General features: G+C 45.1%; 1 protein-coding gene across 8 annotated transcripts in view; it reads left to right on the top strand.

Moving 5' to 3' along the window:
- Nucleotides 1–21,229, top strand: part of ATP2B3 (ATPase plasma membrane Ca2+ transporting 3) — a 436,284-nt gene that overhangs the window by 146,041 nt on the left and 269,014 nt on the right. For all 8 annotated transcript variants that reach the window (XM_040322885.1, XM_040322884.1, XM_040322888.1 and 5 more), the window contains exons 2-3: nucleotides 3,216–3,438; nucleotides 15,116–15,454. In XM_040322885.1, the coding sequence (XP_040178819.1) occupies nucleotides 15,253–15,454 (202 nt within the window). In that variant the 5' untranslated portion in view covers nucleotides 3,216–3,438; nucleotides 15,116–15,252. The remainder of the gene's footprint in view (nucleotides 1–3,215; nucleotides 3,439–15,115; nucleotides 15,455–21,229) is intronic.

Below are 21,229 nucleotides of genomic sequence, written 5' to 3'. Positions count from 1 at the left end.
TTTAACCAGGAGTAGGCCAGGGAATTGGTATTTGCTACTGGTGATCTCTGGAAGCAGAGGACCTCTAGTCTCTGCCCCCCAACCCATGCCGTGAACTGAATAGGTGGCTGCGCAGAGGCTGAGTGCTCCTGGAACAGCCCAGCTGGGTGGCCACCGGCTCCAGAGAGCGGCAAGAAGACTGGGAGAGTGGTGAGGGCTTTAGGAACAGCCCAGGATTTGGTGACCCCTGGCAAATCATCATTTGACCCCCAAGGGGGTCCCGACCCCCAGGTTGAGAACCACTGGCATAGACCAACAGTACACATCCTGCCTGCTAATGTTCCAAGAGGGGACCCAGGTCTCTTGTAGTGTTTTTTTTTTTTTAGGAGGGGCTTGTCACTTGAGCAATGCAGGTGTATTTTCCCATAAAGAGGGACAATCAGACAAACTTGTCAATAGATCAAAAACGTACATCTTGGCTCCCTCTAGTGGGTGTTCTCCGGCGATAGTCTGCGTCTTTCATGTTGTAAAGGGAATTTTGGGTTAGACCCACGCATTTGTATCAGTAGGAACAAAAAAAAATAAAAAATTGTGATAGGGCTCATATAGCAATAATAAACACAACTGTTTAGGGTAAGAGATTAGTTCGTAGCACGTGGCATACAACATGTATGAATCAGTGAAGATCCGAATAGTCAAAAGAGTTAAAGGTACAAAAAAAAAATCTGTTTATTTCAGCCTTGGACTTTTAGGGCCAGATTCACAAATGAGATATGACGGCGTTTCTCCTGATACGCCGTCGTATCTCTGTTTCTATCTATGCGACTGATTCATAGAATCAGTTACGCATAGATAGCCAGAAGATCCGACAGGTGTAATTGTTTTACACTGTCGGATCTTAGGATGCAGTACCGCGGCCGCCGCTGGGGGGGGAGTTTGCGTCGTAAACCAGCGTCGGGTATGCAAATTAGGAGTTACAGCGGATCCACAACGGTTTTTTCGCGTTCGCTAGGTCGCCGCTAGTCAAGTTTCCCATCGCAAAGTTACACTTTTTTTTTGGTGCCTTAACTTTAGTCAGCAAGTGTATTGCTGTCTAAAGTATGCTGTCATTCCCGCGTCGAAATTCAAAATTTAACGTCGTTTGCGTAAGCCGTCCGGGAATACGGAAGTACGCTACGCGCGTCGCCGTTCAAAAAAATGACGTCACGGTGCGCAAAGCACGGCGGGAGTTAGGAAACGGAGCATGCGCAGTAGGTCCGGCGCGGGAGCGCCTAATTTAAATGGCACACGGAGGCCGCGGGCGTAGTTTTCATCGCAAGTGCTTGGTGAATCAGGCACTTGCGATGAAAAATTGCGGCGGTGTAACCTATCTAGGATAAGTTACGCCGACGCGATTCTACGTGAATCTGGCCCACAGTACCCTTGGAGGATGAGGGCAAGTCGAAGTTGCTCCTGTTGGCATTTCTGTGAGTTTTCCCTTGTTGAAAGGGTGAGTGAGTGGGTGATGATCCTGATCCGAACTGTGGATTATTGATTTCAGGGGGTAACAAAAACTCTGCGTACCAATCTGGAAGGTCCACTGGTGCTATTTGCAGGTTTTCACAGAATTCTTTCAAGTCCTCAGGGATTCTGAGCATGTATTGCTTACCCATGAAGGAGGCTTGTGGTGCAAGGGGGAACTTCCATCTGTAATTGATGCCTTTCTCTTTTAAGACTTCCAGAAGGGGTCTCAGTGCCCTCCTATTCTTTAGTGTGATAGGGGGCAGATCTTGGAAGGTAATTTTCTCATGAAGCATGAGGGTAGCCAGAATGCTTTTCACCTCTGCAAACCCGACCAAGGGCTTCCTAACTACTTACTTTTTAATCTAATGTGGGTTGGGCGGCACAGGCATGCCGGACAACGTACCTGTACATCGCCAGAGGGGCACAACCCATGCTGACCCAAGCTGTGGTTGGACACAGCACGAGTTTGGCATCTGATTTCAGACAATGGGGTGGATTTAGGTAGGGGCGCGCAAAACTGCGGCGGCGTAACGTATGACATTTACGTTACGCCGCCGCAAGTTTTACGGGCAAGTGCTTAATTCACAAAGCACTTGCCTGTAAAGTTGCGGCGGCGTAGCGTAAAAGGGGCCGGCGTAAGCGCGCGTTTAAATTTAAATCATTCATTTAAATTAGGCGCGTTCCCATGCCGAACGTACTGCGCATGCGCCGTCCCTAAAATTTCCCGACGTGCATTGCAGTAAACGACGTCGCAAGGACGTCATTGGTTTCGACGTGAACGTAAATGGCGTCCAGCGCCATTCACGGACGACTTACGCAAACGACGTAAAATTTTCAAATCGCGACGCGGGAACGACGTCCATACTTAACATTGGCTGCGCCTCCTAATAGCGGGAGCAGCCTTACGCCGAAAACGACGTACGCAAACGACGTAAAAAACTACCGCCGGGCGCACGTACGTTTGTGAATCGGCGTAAGTATGCAATTTGCATACTCTACGCCAGGGATATGCAATTAGCGGACCTCCAGCTGTTGCCAAACTACAAGTCCCATGAGGCATAGCGAGACTGACAGCATCAAGCATGAAACCCAGAGGCAGAGGCATGATGGGACTTGTAGTTTGGCAACAGCTGGAGGTCCGCTAATTGTATATCCCTGCTCTACGCTGACAACTACGGGAGCGCCACCTAGCGGCCAGCGTCAGAATGCACCCTAAGATACGACGGCGTAAGAGACTTATGCCAGTCGTATCTTAGGCTACAGTCGGCGTATCTAGCTTTCTGAATACAGAAAGTAGATACGCCGGCGCAACTTAGCAATTATGCTGCGTATCTATGGATACGCTGGCGTAATTGCTCTCTGAATCTACCCCAATGATTTCAGCTGAAGTCAGTTAACTGGCTGTGTCCAGTTACACATCAGTTAGTGACATCAGATACTGACCCTCCCAGATATTCTCTGTTAGCGCCAGATTACCCGCCACCCTATCACAGTTCCACTATAAGTTGCTCATCATGGCCATTACAGTAAAGCGTCTATAGCTACGTGAATTCCAGTATATATACTATTGTTTGTACAAGATATAACTTTCACACAAAGCAATTAATATACACTTATTGGGATTTATTTATTTATTTTTTACCAATTCTGTTTCCCTATGCTATAAATGTGTAATATCTGTGTGTTCATAAAAATAGCATTGGTTATTGTTAACAATCTTAATGTCTTTCCAGCAGGTTTTCTCAGTGCAGCGGAGACACAAGGTGTGCTTGCCCCTGACTGGGTCACTACAACAGTTTGCAACTAAGACTGGAAACAACGCCGTCCATGGATTGGCCCCCTCACTCAGCTCGGACTCGCAGTGGTGCCTGTGACTGTTAGATGTGGTTGCATTCATGAATGAAGTACCCAGTAAACGTTGTGTTATGACGCCGCCTACAGCAAGATCCTAAACAGGTAGGGCTCTGCCGCCATGGCCTGCAGTGTGCAAGCATTGCTTTGGGCTTAGTTGCTTTCTTTACGTTTTATTTTTTAATGCAAAATGAAGTGAGAGACCTCCATTAAATAGTGAAGCTACGTGGAGTACAGTATAACATTGGAGAGTCCAAAGTATCTTTTTCCAAAATGTGGGATGTCCGCATATCCTAGTTAGTCAGGTTGAAAAAAGGCATAAGTTCAACCATAAAAAATAAAAAAAAATAAAATAAAAAATAACGTACAATCCCATATACCCAATTCTATACCCACAGGGGCAGATTCAGGTACCTGCGCGCCTAGTTACAGCGGCGCAGCGTATTGTATTTACGCTACGCCGACGCAACTTACAGGAGCAAGTGCAGTATTCACAAAGCACTTGCTCGGTAAGTTGCGACGGCGTAGCGTAAATGGGGCCGGCGTAAGCACGCGTAATTCAAATGTGGAAGGGGGCTTGTTTTATACTAATGTGTGATGACCTGACGTGATTGACGTGTTTTACGAACGGCGCATGCGCCGTCCGTGTACATATCCCAGTGTGCATTGCTCTCAAGTACGCCGCAACGACGTATTGGTTTCGACGTGAACGTAAATTACGTCCAGCCCTATTCGCGAACGAGTTACGCAAACAACGTCAAATTTCGAAGCGGGAACGACGTCCATACTTAACATTGGATGCGCCACCTAATAGCAGGAGCAATGGTACGCCGAAAAAGCCTTACGCAAACGACGTAAAAAAACTACCGCCGGGCGCACGTACTTTTGTGAATCGGCGTAACTAGGTAATTTGCATACTCTACGCTAAAAACGACGGGAGCGCCACCTAGCGGCCAGCGTGAGAATGCCCCATGAGATACGACGGCGTAAGAGACTTATGCCAGTCGTATCTTATGCCCCGTACACACCATCACTTTATGTGATGAAAAAAAACGACATTTTCTGTGAAGTAAAAAACGACGTTTTTGAAACTTCAATTTTCAAAGACGAAGTTGCATACACACCATCGTTTTCTCACAATGTTCTAGCAAAGCGAGGTTACGTTCCACCACGTTTTTCCATTGAAGCTCGCTTCATAAGTAGCTTCTGGGCATGCGCGGATGAAAAAACGTCGTTTTAAACGACGTTTTTGCTACACACGGTCAATTTCTGTGAAGTAAAAGTTGACGTTTTGAAAAACGACACATAAAATTGAAGCATGCTTCAATTTTTTTTGGTCGTTTTTTAGAAGACATAAAACGACGTTTTCCCCCACACACGGTCAATTAAAGTGACGTTTTTAAAAACGTCATTTTTTTTCATCACATAAAGTGATGGTGTGTACGCGGCATTAGGCTAATGTCGGCGTATCTAGATTTCTGAATACAGAAAGAAGATACGCCGGCGCAGATTTGAATTTACGCGGCATATCTATGGATACGCCGGCGTAAATTCTCTCTGAATCTACCCCACAGTTGATCCAGAGGAAGGCAAAAAAAAAAAAAAAAACAGCAGAGCATGATCCAATTTGCTACAGCAGGGGAAAAATTCCTTCCTGATCCCCCGAGAGGGAATTGGATTTTCCCCGGATCAACTTTTTCTATAAATGTTAGTACCCAGTTATATTCTGTACATTTAGGAAAGAATCCAGGCCTTTCTTAAAGCAATCTACTGAGCTGGCCAGAACCACCTCTGGAGGGAGTCTATTCCACATTTTCACAGCTCAAATGCCCTGTACACACGATCGGTTCGTCTGATGAAAACGGACCGATGGACCGTTTTCATCGGACGAACCGATCGTGTGTGGGCCCCATCAGTTTTTTTCCCCATCAGTAAAAAAAAAGAACCTGTTTTAAAATTTTCGTATGGTTAAAAAACCGATAGAAAAAAAACGATTGGGGAAATCCATCGGTCAAAAATCCACGCATGCTCAGAATCAAGTCGACTCATGCTCAGAAGCATTGAACTTCATTTTTCTCTGCACGTCGTTGTATTTTACGTCACCGCGTTGGACACGATCGGATTTTTAACCGATAGTGTGTAGCCAAGACTGCTGAAAGTCAGCTTCATCGGATATCTGCTGAAAAAATCCATCGGTTCGTTTTCATCAGACGTGTATACAGGGCATTACTTTAAATAGACCCTATCGCAAGACCATTCATTGCAATGAAATTCTTCCTATGAGGTTATATGTATACTATATTTAATATACACTATGGGGTAGATTCACAGAGGAGATACGACGGCGTATCTCCAGATACCCAGTTGTATCTCTGAGTCTGGCCGGTCGTATCTATGCGCCTGATTCATAGAATCAGTTACGCATAGATTTCTATTAGATCCGACCGGCGTAAGTCTCTTACGTCGTCGGATCTTAACTGCATATTTACGCTGGCCACTAGGGGCGTGTACTCTGATTTACGCCTAGAATATGTAAATCAGCTATATATGCGAATTCACGAACATACGCCCAGCCGACGCAGTACATTTACGCTGTTTGCGTTAGGCTTTTCCTGGCGTAAAGTTACCCCTGCTATATGAGGCGTATATGCAGGGCACCAATGTTAAGTATGGCCGTCGTTCCCGCGCCAAAATTTGTAAATTTACGTCGTTTGCGTAAGTCGTCCGTGAATGGGGCTGGACGTCATTTACGTTCACGTCGAAACCAATGACGTCCTTGCGGCGTACTTTGGAGCAATGCACACTGGGAAATTCCACGGACGGCGCATGCGCCGTTCGTGTAAAACGTCAATCACATCGGGTCAGGGTTAATTTACATAACACACGCCCACCTATTTACGCTACGCCGCCGCAACTTTCTTTTAAGAATACGGCACTTGCCTGTAAAAGTTGCGGAGGCGTAACGTAAATAGGATACGTTACGCCCGCACAAACATACGCCATTCTAGGTGAATCTACCCCTCTATTTACCAAAAGCCTGACTTTACACGCACATGAACTTTAAAGGCATCCCAGTCTTAGTCCGTAGGGTTCAATATTGAGTTGGCCCCGCCCTTTGCAGCTATAACAGCTTCAACTCTTCTGGGAAAGCTGTCCACAGGAGGGTGTCTATGGGAATGTTTGACCATTCTTCCAGAAGTGCATTTGTGAGGTCAGACACTGATGTTGTAGAGAAGGCCTGGCTCACTGTCTCCGCTCTAATTCATCCCAAAGGTGTTCTATTGGGTTGAGTTCAAAACTCTGTGCAGGTCAGTCAAGTTCCTCCACCCCAAACTCGCTCATCCATGTCTTTACGGACCTTGCTTTGTGCACTAGTCCAAATCATTTGGTGGAGGGGGGATTATGGTGGAGGGGGGGGGGGTTGTTTTTTAGGGGTTGGACTTGTCCCCTTAGTTCCAGTGAAGGGAACTCCTAAGGTGTCAGCATACCAAGACATGTTGGACAATTTCATGCTCCCAACTTTGTGGGAACAGTTTGGGGATGGCCCCTTCCTGTTCCAAAACGACTGCGCACCAGTGCACAAAGCAAGGTCCGTAAAGACATGGATGAGTGAATTTGGGATTAGGGAACTTGATTGCTGATTGATTGATCAAACTGATGTCATCGACCTAAGCCCAAAGCTGGTCAACACAAGCCATATATTGAACAATCTAAATATACAAATGTACAATTTCCTTTGAACTTACCAAAATGATGTCATTTAATGGTCTTCCTAATCTATTCCTTATATTTTGTTACTGGATTTTTTATGTAAAACTGTTGAAATTCAAGGTGTTGCCTGATCTGTGTTTTCTGAGAAGTGTGTGAGAACTACATGTTGATACACCAGGGTAAAATAATAATGTGACGTTATGGGAAGGAGAAGCAGTCAGCTTGGGATAGAAGCAGTGTGGCTGGGAGATGAAGAGTCCCAATGGCTGTCCAGGTGGTAAGATGCACCTTCCTGGGTTGCTGGGCTACTATTACATGGTCCTCAGACATGGCATGGGACTGGTCCTAAGGACTCAGCCTGGAAACATGGTTCAGCAAGGCCTTGCAAGTTTAAAGTGGTTGTTCAAAATCAGGGACAGTTGGGTATATACAGTATGTCCCATTAAAACAATCCCTTAGTTGGGGAGAAAAGTCACATTGGGTTCCCGTATTGTGGCTATGCAGATAAGCCCAGGCTGCTACTTCAGAGATCTGTTGTTGGTAACTTTTATCTTTCTATTTTTTGTTTTTCACAATGCGTAAAGCAGCATTGTCTGTAAATCCCAGTTTAACCTAATTTCTGTATGTTTGCATTCATTATAAGCAAGAATGCGTGTATTACATCCTTCCTTTCTAGCCAAAAACAGAACAGTGACCTTTTAGTTCTTCAGATGAATTTGATTCATGTAATCTAATGTCCATTGTCATACAAGCATGTAGACCGGTCTTTCTCAACCAGGGTTTCTCCAGAGGTTGTTCCTTAAAGGGGTTGTAAAGCTTTGTGTTGTTTCACCTTAATGCATCTTATGCACCTTGCACTCTCCGGCCCCCCCCATTTAACTTACCTGAGCCCCGAACTTCCGTGGGCACGATCCCGCATCGTTCTCTCCATGGCTTATCGGCTCCTCATTGGATAGATTGACAGCAGCGGGAGCCAATGGCTGCGCTGCTGACAATCAAATCCAGTGACGCGGCTCCATGGGGGGCGGGGGCGAGTCATACACTCGGCGGCTATGCACGCCAAGTGTATAACATGGAAGCGCGCCCGCAAGGAAACCCCCTCGGGAGAGAGCTTCCCAGGGGGGGTTCGTTTTTGCGTGGAGGAGCCGAGACAGCCGCTGTGGGACCCTAGAAGAGAATGTTCGGGCTGCACAGTGGAGGTAAGTATGACATGTTTGTTATTTAAATGTTTTTAAATCTGAACCTTTAGTGTCTCTTTCAACAACTAAGCCAGCCATTAATCGAAATTCGGGCAGTTTAGCAGGGCCCGACCAAATTTTGATCCATGTATGGGCAGCAGTGTTGCCAACCGCCAGTATTTTTACTGGCAGCCAGTAAAAAACAGGCAATTTTCGCCTGCCAGTAAATGCCAGTAAAAGTAAAAGGTTGCCAGTAAAAAATATGGCTGTGACGCTCAGCTTGGTCCAGAGCCGGCTGGGACCATGCGAGTGATTGCCACAGTGTGATTGGGCAGCTCTGGTGGAGGCGGTGCCTGAGCATGTTGTGTGATGTCATGGTGCAATAGAGCCAGAGTGGCCAGAGCCTCATGTGCAGGTCTGCAGTATGGGAGAAAGGTGGGCTAGAACCAGGACTGTCAGTGCTGTTTAGACTGGAGTGGACTGAAGAGACCACAAGGCTTGGGGAGAGACTGTGACTCAGGAGAGGATACGTCATGTCGGTGAGGTGTCATTATCATCATCCCTGAGCTACTTACTATATAAAAAAATATATATATTTATGTTTTTTTGCCTAATTATCTACCTTAAATCATATTGCTAATTACATATTGTATTTGTTTGTAGCCTAAATACTCTAATTTGCACTTAAAACTGTAATTTTGTAACTTTGTAACAACCACCAATCTAAGGGGCACTACACTGACCACCAGTGTAAGGTGGCACTTTTTCACTGACCTCCAGTCTGGGGGAACACTAACATTTTCATGCTCTGAAATTCATTTTGGCCATTATTCATTATTTTTTGATTCATTTTAATATAATTACTGAAAATTATTTTGTCACATAGAGCAGTCCTTGGTGTCAAATACCCTAACTTGCTGTTCAGCCCAATGTCCCATGAGCTGTAGATAAAATAATTAATAGCAGGGGTTCCTTAAGACCTGAATGTTAAAAAGGTTAAGATAGGCTGGATTATACACTATTAGCCGGATTCAGAAAGCACTTACGCCAACGTATCTTCTGATACGCCGCGTAAGTGCACTGATGCGCCGTCGTATCTACGCGCCTGATTCTTAAATTATAAGATACGCCTGAATTTTGGCTCCATCCGACCGACGTAAGTCTCCTACGCCGTCGTATCGTGGGCGCATATTTACTCTTGCCGCAAGGGGTGCTTCCATTGATTTACGCGTCGAATATGCAAATGACCGAGATACGCCAATTCACGAACGTACTTGCGCCCGTCGCAGTAGTATACGCCGTTTACGTAAGGCGTACGTCCGGCGTAAAGTTATTCCACCTATAGAAGGCGCATCCCATGCAAAGGTATTGACGACGGAACAGCCGTCGGATTTTACGTAAGTCATACGTGAATGGGGCTGGGCGTAGGTTACGTTCACGTCATTTACATGGGGTCAGGTTAATTTAAATGTATCACGCCCACTACCTTCCTACTTTGAATTGGGCGGGCTTACGCCGGGCAATTTTCGTTACGCTGGCGCAACGTAGGGAGCGAGTGCTTTGTGAATACCGCACTTGCCTCTCAGAGTTACGTCGGCGTAGCGCATATGAGATGCGCTACGCCGGCACAAAGATGCGCCGATCTACGTGAATCCGGCTATATGTGGCCAACTTATAAGGTTCATTCAGCCAGATTCACGTAGCTCGGCGCATTTTTGTACCGGCGTAGCGCATCTCATATGCGCTACGCTGACGTAACTCTGAGAGGCAAGAGCGGTATTCACAAAGCACTCGCTCCCTACGTTGCGCCAGCGTAACGAAAATTGCCCGGCGTAAGCCCGCCCAATTCAAAGTAGGAAGGTAGTGGGCGTGATACATTTAAATTAACCTGACCCCATGTAAATGAAGGGCCGAACGAACGGCGCATGTGTGCGCATGCTCAGAATCACGTTGCATATACCCCCCAAAATACGACGGCTCAATGCGTATGACGTGAACGTAACCTACGCCCAGCCCCATTCACGTACGACTTACGTAAACAACGTAAAATACGACGGCTGTTTCCTGGTCCATACCCTAACATGACTTACACCTGCTTTATGTGGAATAACTTTACGCCGGACGTACGCCTTACGTAAACGGCATAGATTACAGCGACGGGCGCAAGTACGTTCGTGAATCGGCGTAGCTCGGTCATTTGCATATTCAACGCGTAAATCAATGGAAGCGCCCATTGCGGCCAGTGTAAATATGCGCCCAAGATACGACGGCGTAGGAGACTTACGTCGGTCGGATGGAGCCAGAATTCAGGCGCATCTTATTTCAAGAATCAGGCACATAGATACGACGGCGCATCAGTGCACTTACGCGGCGTATCAGAAGATACGTCGGCGTAAGTGCTTTCTGAATCCGGCTAAATATCTTCTTTATGAAAGAAAACATACAGTAATAAGATATTTATTTGTAAAAAAGCATTTATCATTTTCCTTCCACGTCACAATTATGTGCCACTTTCTTCTGGTCTATCACATAAAATCCCTACAAAATACATTTACCTTTTGGTTGTAACATGAAAATTTTTGTAAAATTTGAAAAATTTCAAGGGGTATGAATACTTTTTCAAAGCACTGCATAATCTTATAGGAAATTTGCTATTGAAATTAATGGTCTGGCGACAGGGTCTCTTTACAGCCCAACTCCAGGCATCGGAGAAGACTGAAGCCTCGTACACACGATCAGTCCATCCGATGAGAACGGTCTGAAGGACCGTTGTCATCGGTTAACCGATGAAGCTGACTGATGGTCCGTCGCGCCCACACACCGTCAGTTAAATAACCGATCGTGTCAGAACGCGGTGACGTAAAACACGACGTGCTGAAAAAAACAAAGTTCAATGCTTCCAAGCATGCGTCGACTTGATTCTGGATTTTTACCCGATTGTCTACTACTAACGATCGGTTTTGACCTATCGGTTAGGAATCCATCGGTTAAATTTAAAGCAAGTTGGCTTTTTTTTAACCTATGGTTAAATAACCTATGGGGCCCACACACGATCGGTTTTGACCGATGAAAACGGTCCATCAGACCGTTGTCCTCTGTTTAACCCATCGTGTGTACGAGGCCTGTTGTCTGTGTCCCCACTGGGACAAGAAATAAGGGTAAACATCCCGACAGGAACACAGATGGCATTAAAAAACAGAAAATAGCTTTACGACTTCCCTACTCTATCGAAAATGATAAAAAAAATACAAATTCTAAGACAAAATCCACAAACAACCTATTTTTTTTTTTTTTTCAAAGCAGCGTACCTAAAGACTTACAGCCAAGAAGACATTGCTAACCGGAGCAGCGTGTTTTGTTTTCTTGACTTCATTGGCTTTGTCAATAGATATCTACGGTTGGCCGTGAATTCTCTGTACAACGGCAGAAGGCTTCTACAGAGCAGCTTGGAGGTATTTTCTTGCATAATAGCCGGCTGCTTCTGCTTTGCTCTGTGATTTCTCCCTGAAGCAGCTGCACCTGATCAGTGGAGCAAAGAAGTGGGGGTTTCTATTCAGCATGGGAGATGTAACCCAACATAATCCACACCTACCAGCCATTTGTCTTTAATTAGTTTGTAATCTTTCAGTAGAGGCATGCTTAGCACACCTGCAACATCACAGATGTGGCGGAACTACAAGGCCTGGCAAGATTTTCCAGTCTTCTTCTACGCCCGCACCTTCAGATCCCCAACTACTCTAGAACCACGCAGACAAGATACAGGTAGGGTTTCCACCTCATCCCTTTAAACTCGATCACATAGGAATTACACAGGTTTTGAGGCTAATTTAATGCAGAGAAGGCACCAAGTCAGTTTAATTACCACCTTAACTACTTGCCGACCAGCCGCCGTCATTTTACGGCGGCAGATCGGCTCCCCTGCGCGAGAGCCTGTAGCTATATGTCGGCTCTCACGCAGGCCACTAGGGGCGCGTGCGCCCCTCGCTGGCCCCCGACTCCCGTGCCCGGCGGGCGCGATCGCCACCGGGCACCCGCGATCGCTCGTTACAGAGCGAGAACCGGGGAGCTGTGTGTGTAAACACACAGCTCCCGGTCCTGTCAGGGAAAGAAATGCTGATCTTCTGTTCATACAATGTATGAACAGCGATCAGTCATTTCCCCTAGTGAGGCCACCCCCCCTACAGTTAGAACACACCCAGGGAACATACTTAACCCCTTCCCCGCCCCCTAGTGTTAACCTCTTCCTTGCCAGTGGCATTTTTATAGTAATCCAATGCATTTTTATAGCACTGATCGCTATAAAAATGCCAATGGTCCCAAAAATGTGTCAAAAGTGTCCGAAGTGTCCGCCATAATGTCGCAGTACCGAAAAAAAATCGCTGATCGCCGCCATTACTAGTAAACAAAAAATATTAATAAAAATGCCATAAAACTACCCCCTATTTTGTAAACGCTATAACTTTTGCGCAAACCAATCAATAAACGTTTATTGCGGGGTTTTTTGTTACGAAAACTATGCAGAAGAATACGTATCGGCCTAAACTGAGGAAAAAAAAAGTTTTTTTTATATATTTTTGGGGGATAGTTATAATAGCAAAAAATAAAAAATATTCATTTCTTTTTAAATTGTCGCTCTATTTTTGGTTATATCGCAAAAACCGCAGAGGTGATCAAATACCACCAAAAGAAAGCTCTATTTGTGGGGAAAAAAGGACGCCAATTTTGTTTGGGAGCCACGTCGCACGACCGCGTAATTGTCAGTTAAAGCGACGCAGTGCCGAATCGCAAAAAGTGCTCTGGTCTTTGACCAGCAATATTAAGTGGTTAATCAGCCACAGAACCTGTGTAATTCATATGTGTTCGGGTTTAAAGGAATGAGGTGCATTTTTCTGGTGGTCCTCTCATGGTTTCTCAGGCGTGCAACACTTTTTGTCCACCTGGTCTTTTCCAGTGTGGGCTGCATCCATGAAAGGCATGAGACTCTGCTTTCTGAGTTTTTCCACTATATTCAAGCCCTGGCACCTCCGTTGCACTTCTAGCTATCCTTTTCAGAAAATGCTCTTTAAACACTCTGGTCACCAATCCTCATCTCTACCCTCGATGTCTTTCATCATTGAGTATCCCCTACTTCCCTCTATTTTGTGACTCATTGGGAGCCAGACTTAGCGCCTGAGTTTGATCTGGTGCACTGGAGTAAGGCCTGGTCTTCTGTAGCGAAATGCTCGATCAACACCTTTACCCTGGAAGCGGCATACAAAGTGCTCATGATGTGGTATTGAGTTCCAGCCTGAATCGCCCATGCCAATCCTGGTTCTAGTGACCACTGTTTTTGGGGTTGTGGCCATCGTGGGAAAGTTTTACATACTTGGTGGACTTTTTCGTGTTTGATAGGTTTTTGGTCTCGAGTCTTTGGCCTGTTCCATCTGACTATTCGTAAAGATGCCAAATTCTCCTTGCCATATTGTCCTATGCCAGGGCTATATGCACACCAGCAAAATTTGCCATCATAGCTTCCCGAAAATAGCCGAAATAGGACTTGGCTCTTCACAGCGCCTGCGCAGTCAGCTCCTAGTCTGTGCGCAGGCGCCGTATAGCGCCGTGAAGAGCCGAGTCCTACTCCAGCTATTTTCGGGACGCATGACGCGCCATAGCCGGCCGTCAATCATGTTCCCCTCTTCATAGGAACGCCTACTCCCCGCGGATGTCTAAAACAAAACGAATGGATTAAACTGTGAGTACAGCGCAAAAAAAATAAAATAAAGGCATACTGTAGCTGACGCTAGTATGCTGGATGGCATGGTAGAAAGTGTTTTTTTAGGGTGAACCCCCGCTTTAAGGACTAGGAACTTTCTGTTCCTTTTATAAGTAGCACAAAAGTTTTAGGTTGCATACAGGAGTGATCCCAACTCCACTGTAGACACTGATCTCAGTTCTGAGTCCAGGAACTACCAGCACACGCTGCTGCTTCTTCACTAGCCCACCGGGCTGCTACTGAATATTTTTTGGGTCAAGGTAAAGGAAGATTTTATGCCCAACACTGTCTTCCAGAAAGTCTTGCTTCATGTAACAGTCTCTCCCTTTGCAAGTTCTTGACAATGCTAAAGTACTCACACTGTCGTCTTTTGTCTCACTGCTTCCTAGGTAAGATTCCTTACAAGTCTGAATGCTGCCAAAATTCTCCCAGGCCTGCCCGAGCTCCACTCTGAGGCAGAGCCCTCCTGCTGGCAGCAGTTCTCCTCAAGGGCCACAGACAGTCTCCTCAACACTCCATCTTCCACCGACTCCCTGCCAGCATGACTCATCCATATTTAAGGGCTGGCTCAGCTGCCATGCTAGGCCCACTGCTTGGGGATTGGCTGAGCTCCCCTAAGTATGCAGATCAACCCTCCTGTCCTCCGCCCCTCAGTTTCCAGAATGTTCTCCAACCTTCCAGAACCAGGGGGAGGCACCAGGGACCAGCCTGTATGAGTCAACCAGCCCTGAACCGTAGTAAACATTTGACCCAGATTCAGAGACTCATTTTACTACGAGCCAAAATATAAATTTGCCTGCACATAAATTTGTAGCGTCCTCTAGTGTTCCACTAGTGTAAGTACTGTCCCTTGTGCTAATATTTTACCTAAACTTCGGATACAATTTAGACTTCTGAATGATTCACAACCTATGGTTCTTCAATGCTGCCAAATGAGGTGATATTTTAGCTGGAAATATATTCAGGTGTGTTGGTTCCATGAAGTGTTCGTGGGGGGAAGCTGAGTTGAAGTTGATTGTGGCAGGAAGGAGTAATTTGAATGCTGACCAGTTCTATCTATGCAGATCATCCTGAAGTTGTAACTTTATGTGACTGGTGATAGAGTGTTCTTATCATTTTATTGCTTTGTCTTTTTTTGCAGGCCCATCATCTATCTGGCACACCCACTGATACCAAGCCTGAAGACTGTGGCCACCAGTTTTGGAAAACAAAACACACACACTCACTCACACCGATACCTACTCTCCTCGGCCAGGAAATAACATCAAGCAAGTCAAGATGGGAGATTTGAACAGTTCAGTGGATTTTTACCCAAAGAACCAGCGGAGAGAGCAGAATCATGCCGGAGGCTTTGGCTGCACTTTACAAGAGCTGCGCTCTCTCATGGAGCTACGAGGAGCAGAGGCCATTCAAAAAATACAAGATAGTTATGGTGACGTCCATGGCCTAAGTAGGAGACTGAAGACTTCCCCAACTGAAGGTAAAGTCCTCATTTCAAATACAGCTGTAATCAACCTAAAGTGGTGAACCTAATTCTTCGGATAGCACTATGCATTCTCATGTATGTAGAAGGACAATATATGGCTAGATGGTGAGACCGATGAGTGAGCAAACTGCAAACTGCAAACTCGGTCTGTGTAATAGTAATAGGGGAATGCACAGAGTAGTCATTTGGTTAATATGAGATTGGACATCTATATCGCATGAGCTTCTCAGTGCTTTCATGTGGCTTTTACAAAAAGTTGCCCCTTGGCCAACAGAGTCAATCTGGCACCTGTGGTATTGATCATCAGCTTGTTTTAGGAAAATGCATGAATTCCTTGAAAATAGGACAACAACTTATTTTAAAAATCAGTGTGTTGACTGCATATAGTGATGTCTCCAACCCCAAAACCAGCCTTCCTTGACACGTTTCACCAATCCTGGCTCTCACATGGAAGTGACTTCCCCTAAACCTGTATGCCAATAATCTCCAAACTGTGGCTCAGGGGCTGGATGTGGCCCTTTGTTTGCCTTTACCTGGCCCTTGGGGTACTATTCCGACAACTGACACCAATGATGTGGCACCATTCCTCCCACTGATTCCATCATTGTGGCACTATTCCTCCCGCTGACACAAATTATCGGGCACTATTCCTCCCACTGACAAAAACAGTGGGGCACTATTCGTTCCGCTGACACCAACAATAGGGCGCTAATCCTGCTATTGACATAATCGATGGAGTACTATCCCTCCTATTGATGCCAACAATGGGGCACTATTTCTCATTAAAACCCAATGATGTGACATTGTTTATGCCCATTGCCACAGTCTGGTCCCCCTAAAGCCTGAAGGACGGTAAACTGACCCTTTGTTTAGAAAGTCTGGAGACCCCTGGTGTATGCAGACAACACACTGATTATTATAAAATATTGCAAGAAGAGCTAATTGGAGTGTGGCTGATTTTTTCCTATTGTCAATAGTTAGTGGAGACGGACTATAATGGCCAACACCCAAGTTGTCCATGTGCAAGAGAGGCCATTCTTGAGCTATAGATCTGTTTATGCTTTTGCATGACTTCCATGCTTGCCTCTATATGTGGTCAGGTGGAGTTGAAAACCTAGTTTTTGTTCATCGTGCAGCTTTTTCTTTGTTACCTTCATGATCAGGAGGCTTGGATGGCAAAGGCCACATCATTACATTCAGATTTGGCCACCTATATGTGAAGCCAAGTTTGGCCACTTTGTTTTGTGTATATAACCAGCTTTTGTCTGCAACTGGATGGTAATATCAGTTTAGCCCATGAGTGAGTGAAGCCCATGCTGTTCTTTTTTGTTAATAGAAATTTGGTCTGTGTTTATATGATATTATAACTTTAGAACAGCCTTTTTCAATCTTTATTGGAGCGGAACCCTTGAAATAATTTTTAGGTCTCAATGGCACCTGTAACCTTTGACACCATTGTCTTTTGATGCCTGTTTGCAATTTTGTTTCTTTGAAAATTTCAATAAACTCTTAGAAAATAAGTAATTTTCAGGTCTCAGGGAACCCTTGCAAAAAATCAATTTGTTGATTGTAAAACCCCTGGTGCTCAACCTGCGGCTCAGGGGGTGCATGTGGCTCTTTGGTCCTAAGGTCCCAGCAGCCAGTAGTGAGAGCATCGACTTGCAAAGGGGCTGTAAATGCAGTGATCTCAAACATTCTCATATAGCATATCCCCAGTCTCTAACAGTCCCCCCTCCCCCCGGGGATATCAGGAGCCATCATTTGAAGCCCCCTATATCTAGTAAGTTGACCACCACTGATTTAGATCATGCAGGAGACTTGACTATGGTATACATAAATTAACCCTTATCTGCTAAGCCCCACATTTTACTCAACCTTTACCTTTTAATAAATAACTGAGACCACTACTGTAATCTTTGGAGTAAAAAACTGGCCGTAGCAGCCTCCATTTATTTTAAATAACCTTTTTAAATATTAAATAACATTAACTAACATTTTTCACACATAAACATATGTATACCTTAGATACAACTTTAACACTACTGGTGCTGGACTTTGCAGGCACATAAACACCACTTGTAACCATTCTAAACCTTTTGAGCACTGCGGTACCTAACTCTGGTCTTAGGCCTCAAGCCGACAAACTGACTCAGAGATGACCAACTGACTGCAGTGCCCCCATTAACCAACTTCCCAGCTACACCTTGGCAGACCTCTGGGTAATGGCATCCACTTTAGGGTAATTTCTTCTCCTGCAAAGTCCAAAACACCCGCCGCCGCCGCCACGACATCGTAAGTTCGCACCTGTGTGGGAGAGACAAAAACAAGGAAAGCACCCAAAACACCACAAAACACCGTATAACATACCGTTACCATCCCAGCAAAACAATTGCCCCCCTTTAAATAACCAACAAAGGGAGGGTGGGTGGGAAACTTCTCCCCACGTGTGTTAACCCGGGAAGCGTGGGGAGGGGAAATTTATAACCTCCCCTCCCCTCGCTCTCCTTCCCTGCTGACCACTCCCACCGACCAGAGCAGGGTTTTATTTAACCCTGTCATGGCCGGCCCTGCGCCTATTGCAGGTTCTGTCTTTGCTCCGGGCCTCTCTGTAGTGGTGGTTACATGACCTCATTTTTCATTATGTTTAGTAACCAAATGGATAAACTCATAAATAAATAAACCAATTTACAGAGCAAATCCAAAATAACCAATTGGCTGATATAATGACTGGTGGGAACGTCACATAACTTCATGCATTTCAAGCATGTCTATTACAGAGCAAGGCTGGGCCCTGGCCATCTGTAAAGTGGGTATTTTCAAGCCAGCTGGCTGAGAGCATTTTGTGTGTGAGTAAAGAGTGGCATGACTAATATCAGTTTTCGCTCTTTGGATTGTATATTCGCATTGTTTCAAACTGTAATTAAAGAATTCTATTGTAGGTTAAAGAGAACCTGTATTGTAGAAAGTGCACTTAAAAAAGACAAACAGAAGGCAAAGGACTAGTCACCAGTATTGCCTGTAGGCTCCCTGCAACAGATCTTTCTCTAGTACTGACTTACCATGCCTAGTGTCGTACTTTGTCTATGTGTGGAGGAGGCCATCCTGGTAGAGGAGCAGCTATTTGCGTTGTCATGTCAGAGTTTGATGACCTGATATGATGATGATGAAGGGATAAATCCCGCAGCAGCAGGATAGGTGGAGAAGGCACGGAGCAACAGAATGGATGTAGCAGAAGCAATGAGATCTTTGCACTGCCAATCCTCAGGTACAACTTCCTCTCCAGCGAGGAGAACAGTGAGCAGCAAAGTAGTGACATCACCGAATTTCACTCCAAATCTAGGGATACTAGCAATCAGAGGCAGCAGAAGTACCTTAGATCAACGTTTCTCACCTCCAGTCCTCAAGTGTCCACAACAGGGCATGTTTTCAAGCTTTCCATTATTTTGCACAGGTGATTGATCAGTTTCACTGCCTTAGTAATTAACACAGCCGTTTCGTCTGAGGGAAATCCTTTAAACATGACCTGTTGGGGTTACTTGAGGACTGGAGTTGAGAAACATTGCCTTAGATGATCTCACAATGCAGAAATACAGCAACGAGCCTCAAGGCACAAAGAGCGCGCTGATTTTTTCAGGAGGATTTTTTTTTTTTATTGCTGCTTAGGCACAATTACCATGTCTACAGTAGATGTCCCCTATAACATAACAAATCTTCACTTTATGAGTTCAAGTCTACATTAACCTCTTCCTGCCAACGTAACACATATATGTGGCCCCACTGCACTGGGCTTTTTTTTTCGTGGGGCATCACACATGCCTATCTGTCTACCTATGTGCGGGGAGCGCGCCAGACAGGGCGCGCCAAGCACAGAGACCTGGGTCTCACTGGGAGCCCTGTACTAATGATCAGGACCCTGACCCCCCTATTCAGGGTCACCTGAGCGCTGTGGTAGCCTTCAATTGGCTTCCACAGTGGTGACCAGTCACTGTGAAGCCTGGACCTGTGTGTTTCTCTCTGTGAATGGAGAGGAAAGATATAATGGTACTTTTTTTCCTTCTCTGCAACTAAAGAGAAATAGTGTGTAGAAAAATAAATAAATAATAAAAAATAAAATAAATAATAAAGAAAAAAATACATAGATCAAGGTGTGATCTAGGTCAGTGCAAGGGTCGGTGTTTGAGTCAAGTAATGCCGCGTACACACAATCAGTCCATCCGATGAGAACAGACCGATGGACCGTTTTCATAGGTTAACCGATGAAGCTCACTGATGGTCCGTCGCGCCTACACACCATCGGTTAAAAAAAACGATCGTGTCAGAACGCAGTGACGTAAAACACAACGACGTGCTGAAAAAAATGAAGTTCAATGCTTCCAAGCATGCATCGACTTGATTCTGAGCATGCGTGGATTTTTAACCTTAAAATTTAAAACAAGTTGGCTTTTTTTAACCGATGGTTAAATAACCGATGGCGCCCACACGCGATCGGTTTTGACCGATGAAAACGGTCCATCAGACAATTCTCATCGGTTTAACCGATCGTGTGTACGCGGCATAAGAGTCAAAGGTCAGGGTCAGTCTATTTTGGGCAGGATTTTTTTTTTATTTTTATTCTCATCAGTGTCAGTGTGTTTTTAGGTAGGACAAAAATAAAATAAAAAAATGCACACTATTGCTTCTGGGCTGTACTATGGGTACAAGCACCAACTGACATACACATATGTGGTATTTTTCTGCCATCATTAAAAGCAGGAGAATTTATTTTGGGTTGTTCTTTGGTGGTTGGTTATATTAGTAACAAGAAAATTACAGCTACATTTTAGAAAAAATATATTTTTTTTATTTTACAATTTTGGACCAGTTTTCCTTTGATAATAAAAAATAAATCAGGCGATATCCATAATCATTTACTACCAAATTAAAGCCCAATTTGTTCTGAAAAACAAAACAAAAAAAAAACAGGTATAATCCACCTGGATGCAAAAAGAGTTTGTTGTGATGATATGTACGGTTTTACTAACACATGTCAAAGTTGCAAAATTGTACCTTGGCATTCGGATTTGTTTTAACCTTATGAAATAATGAATCAGATCATCACAGAGTGGGGCTGTGGAACTGAGGTTTAAGGAATTCACAGTGCCACGTCTCGATAATTCAAAATTGAAAAAAACAAAGGCCCAGATTCTCAAAGGGCTTATGACGGCGCAACGCAATGTACGCCGTCGTAAGTCCTAATCTGGGCCGTCGTATCTATGCGACTGATTCTTAGATAACCATTAGATCCGACAGGCGTAAGGCTCTTACGCTGTCGGATCTTAAATGCAATTTTTTGGTGTTGCCTCCGTCGTTTTCCCCGTCAAGTATGCAAATTAGCAAAATACGCGAATTTCCGAACGTACGCGCGGTCGACGCAGTGAAGTTACGACGTTTACGTTAGATTTGCGCCGCGTAAAGTTGCCCCTGCTATATGAGGGGCAACCAATGTTAAGTATGGTCGTCGTTCCCGCGTCGAAATTTTAAAATTGACGTTGTTTGCGTAAGTCTTCTGTGAATGGGGCTGGACGAAACCAATGACGTCCTTGCGTCATCATTTGGAGCAATGCACCCTGGGATATTTTCCGGACGGCGCATGCGGGAACGCGCCTAATTTAAATGCTCCACGCCCCCTACCCGGCTCATTTGAATTAGGCGGGCTTGCGCTGGGTGATTTACGCTACGCCGCCGCAACTTTACAGGCAAGTTCTTTGTGAATAAAGCACTTGCCTGTAA

The sequence above is a fragment of the Rana temporaria genome, chromosome 9, assembly GCF_905171775.1.
Source record: "Rana temporaria chromosome 9, aRanTem1.1, whole genome shotgun sequence".
NCBI lineage: Eukaryota > Metazoa > Chordata > Amphibia > Anura > Ranidae > Rana > Rana temporaria.
Note: the sequence above shows the minus strand (reverse complement) of the source record. Positions and strands in the feature narration are given on the sequence as shown.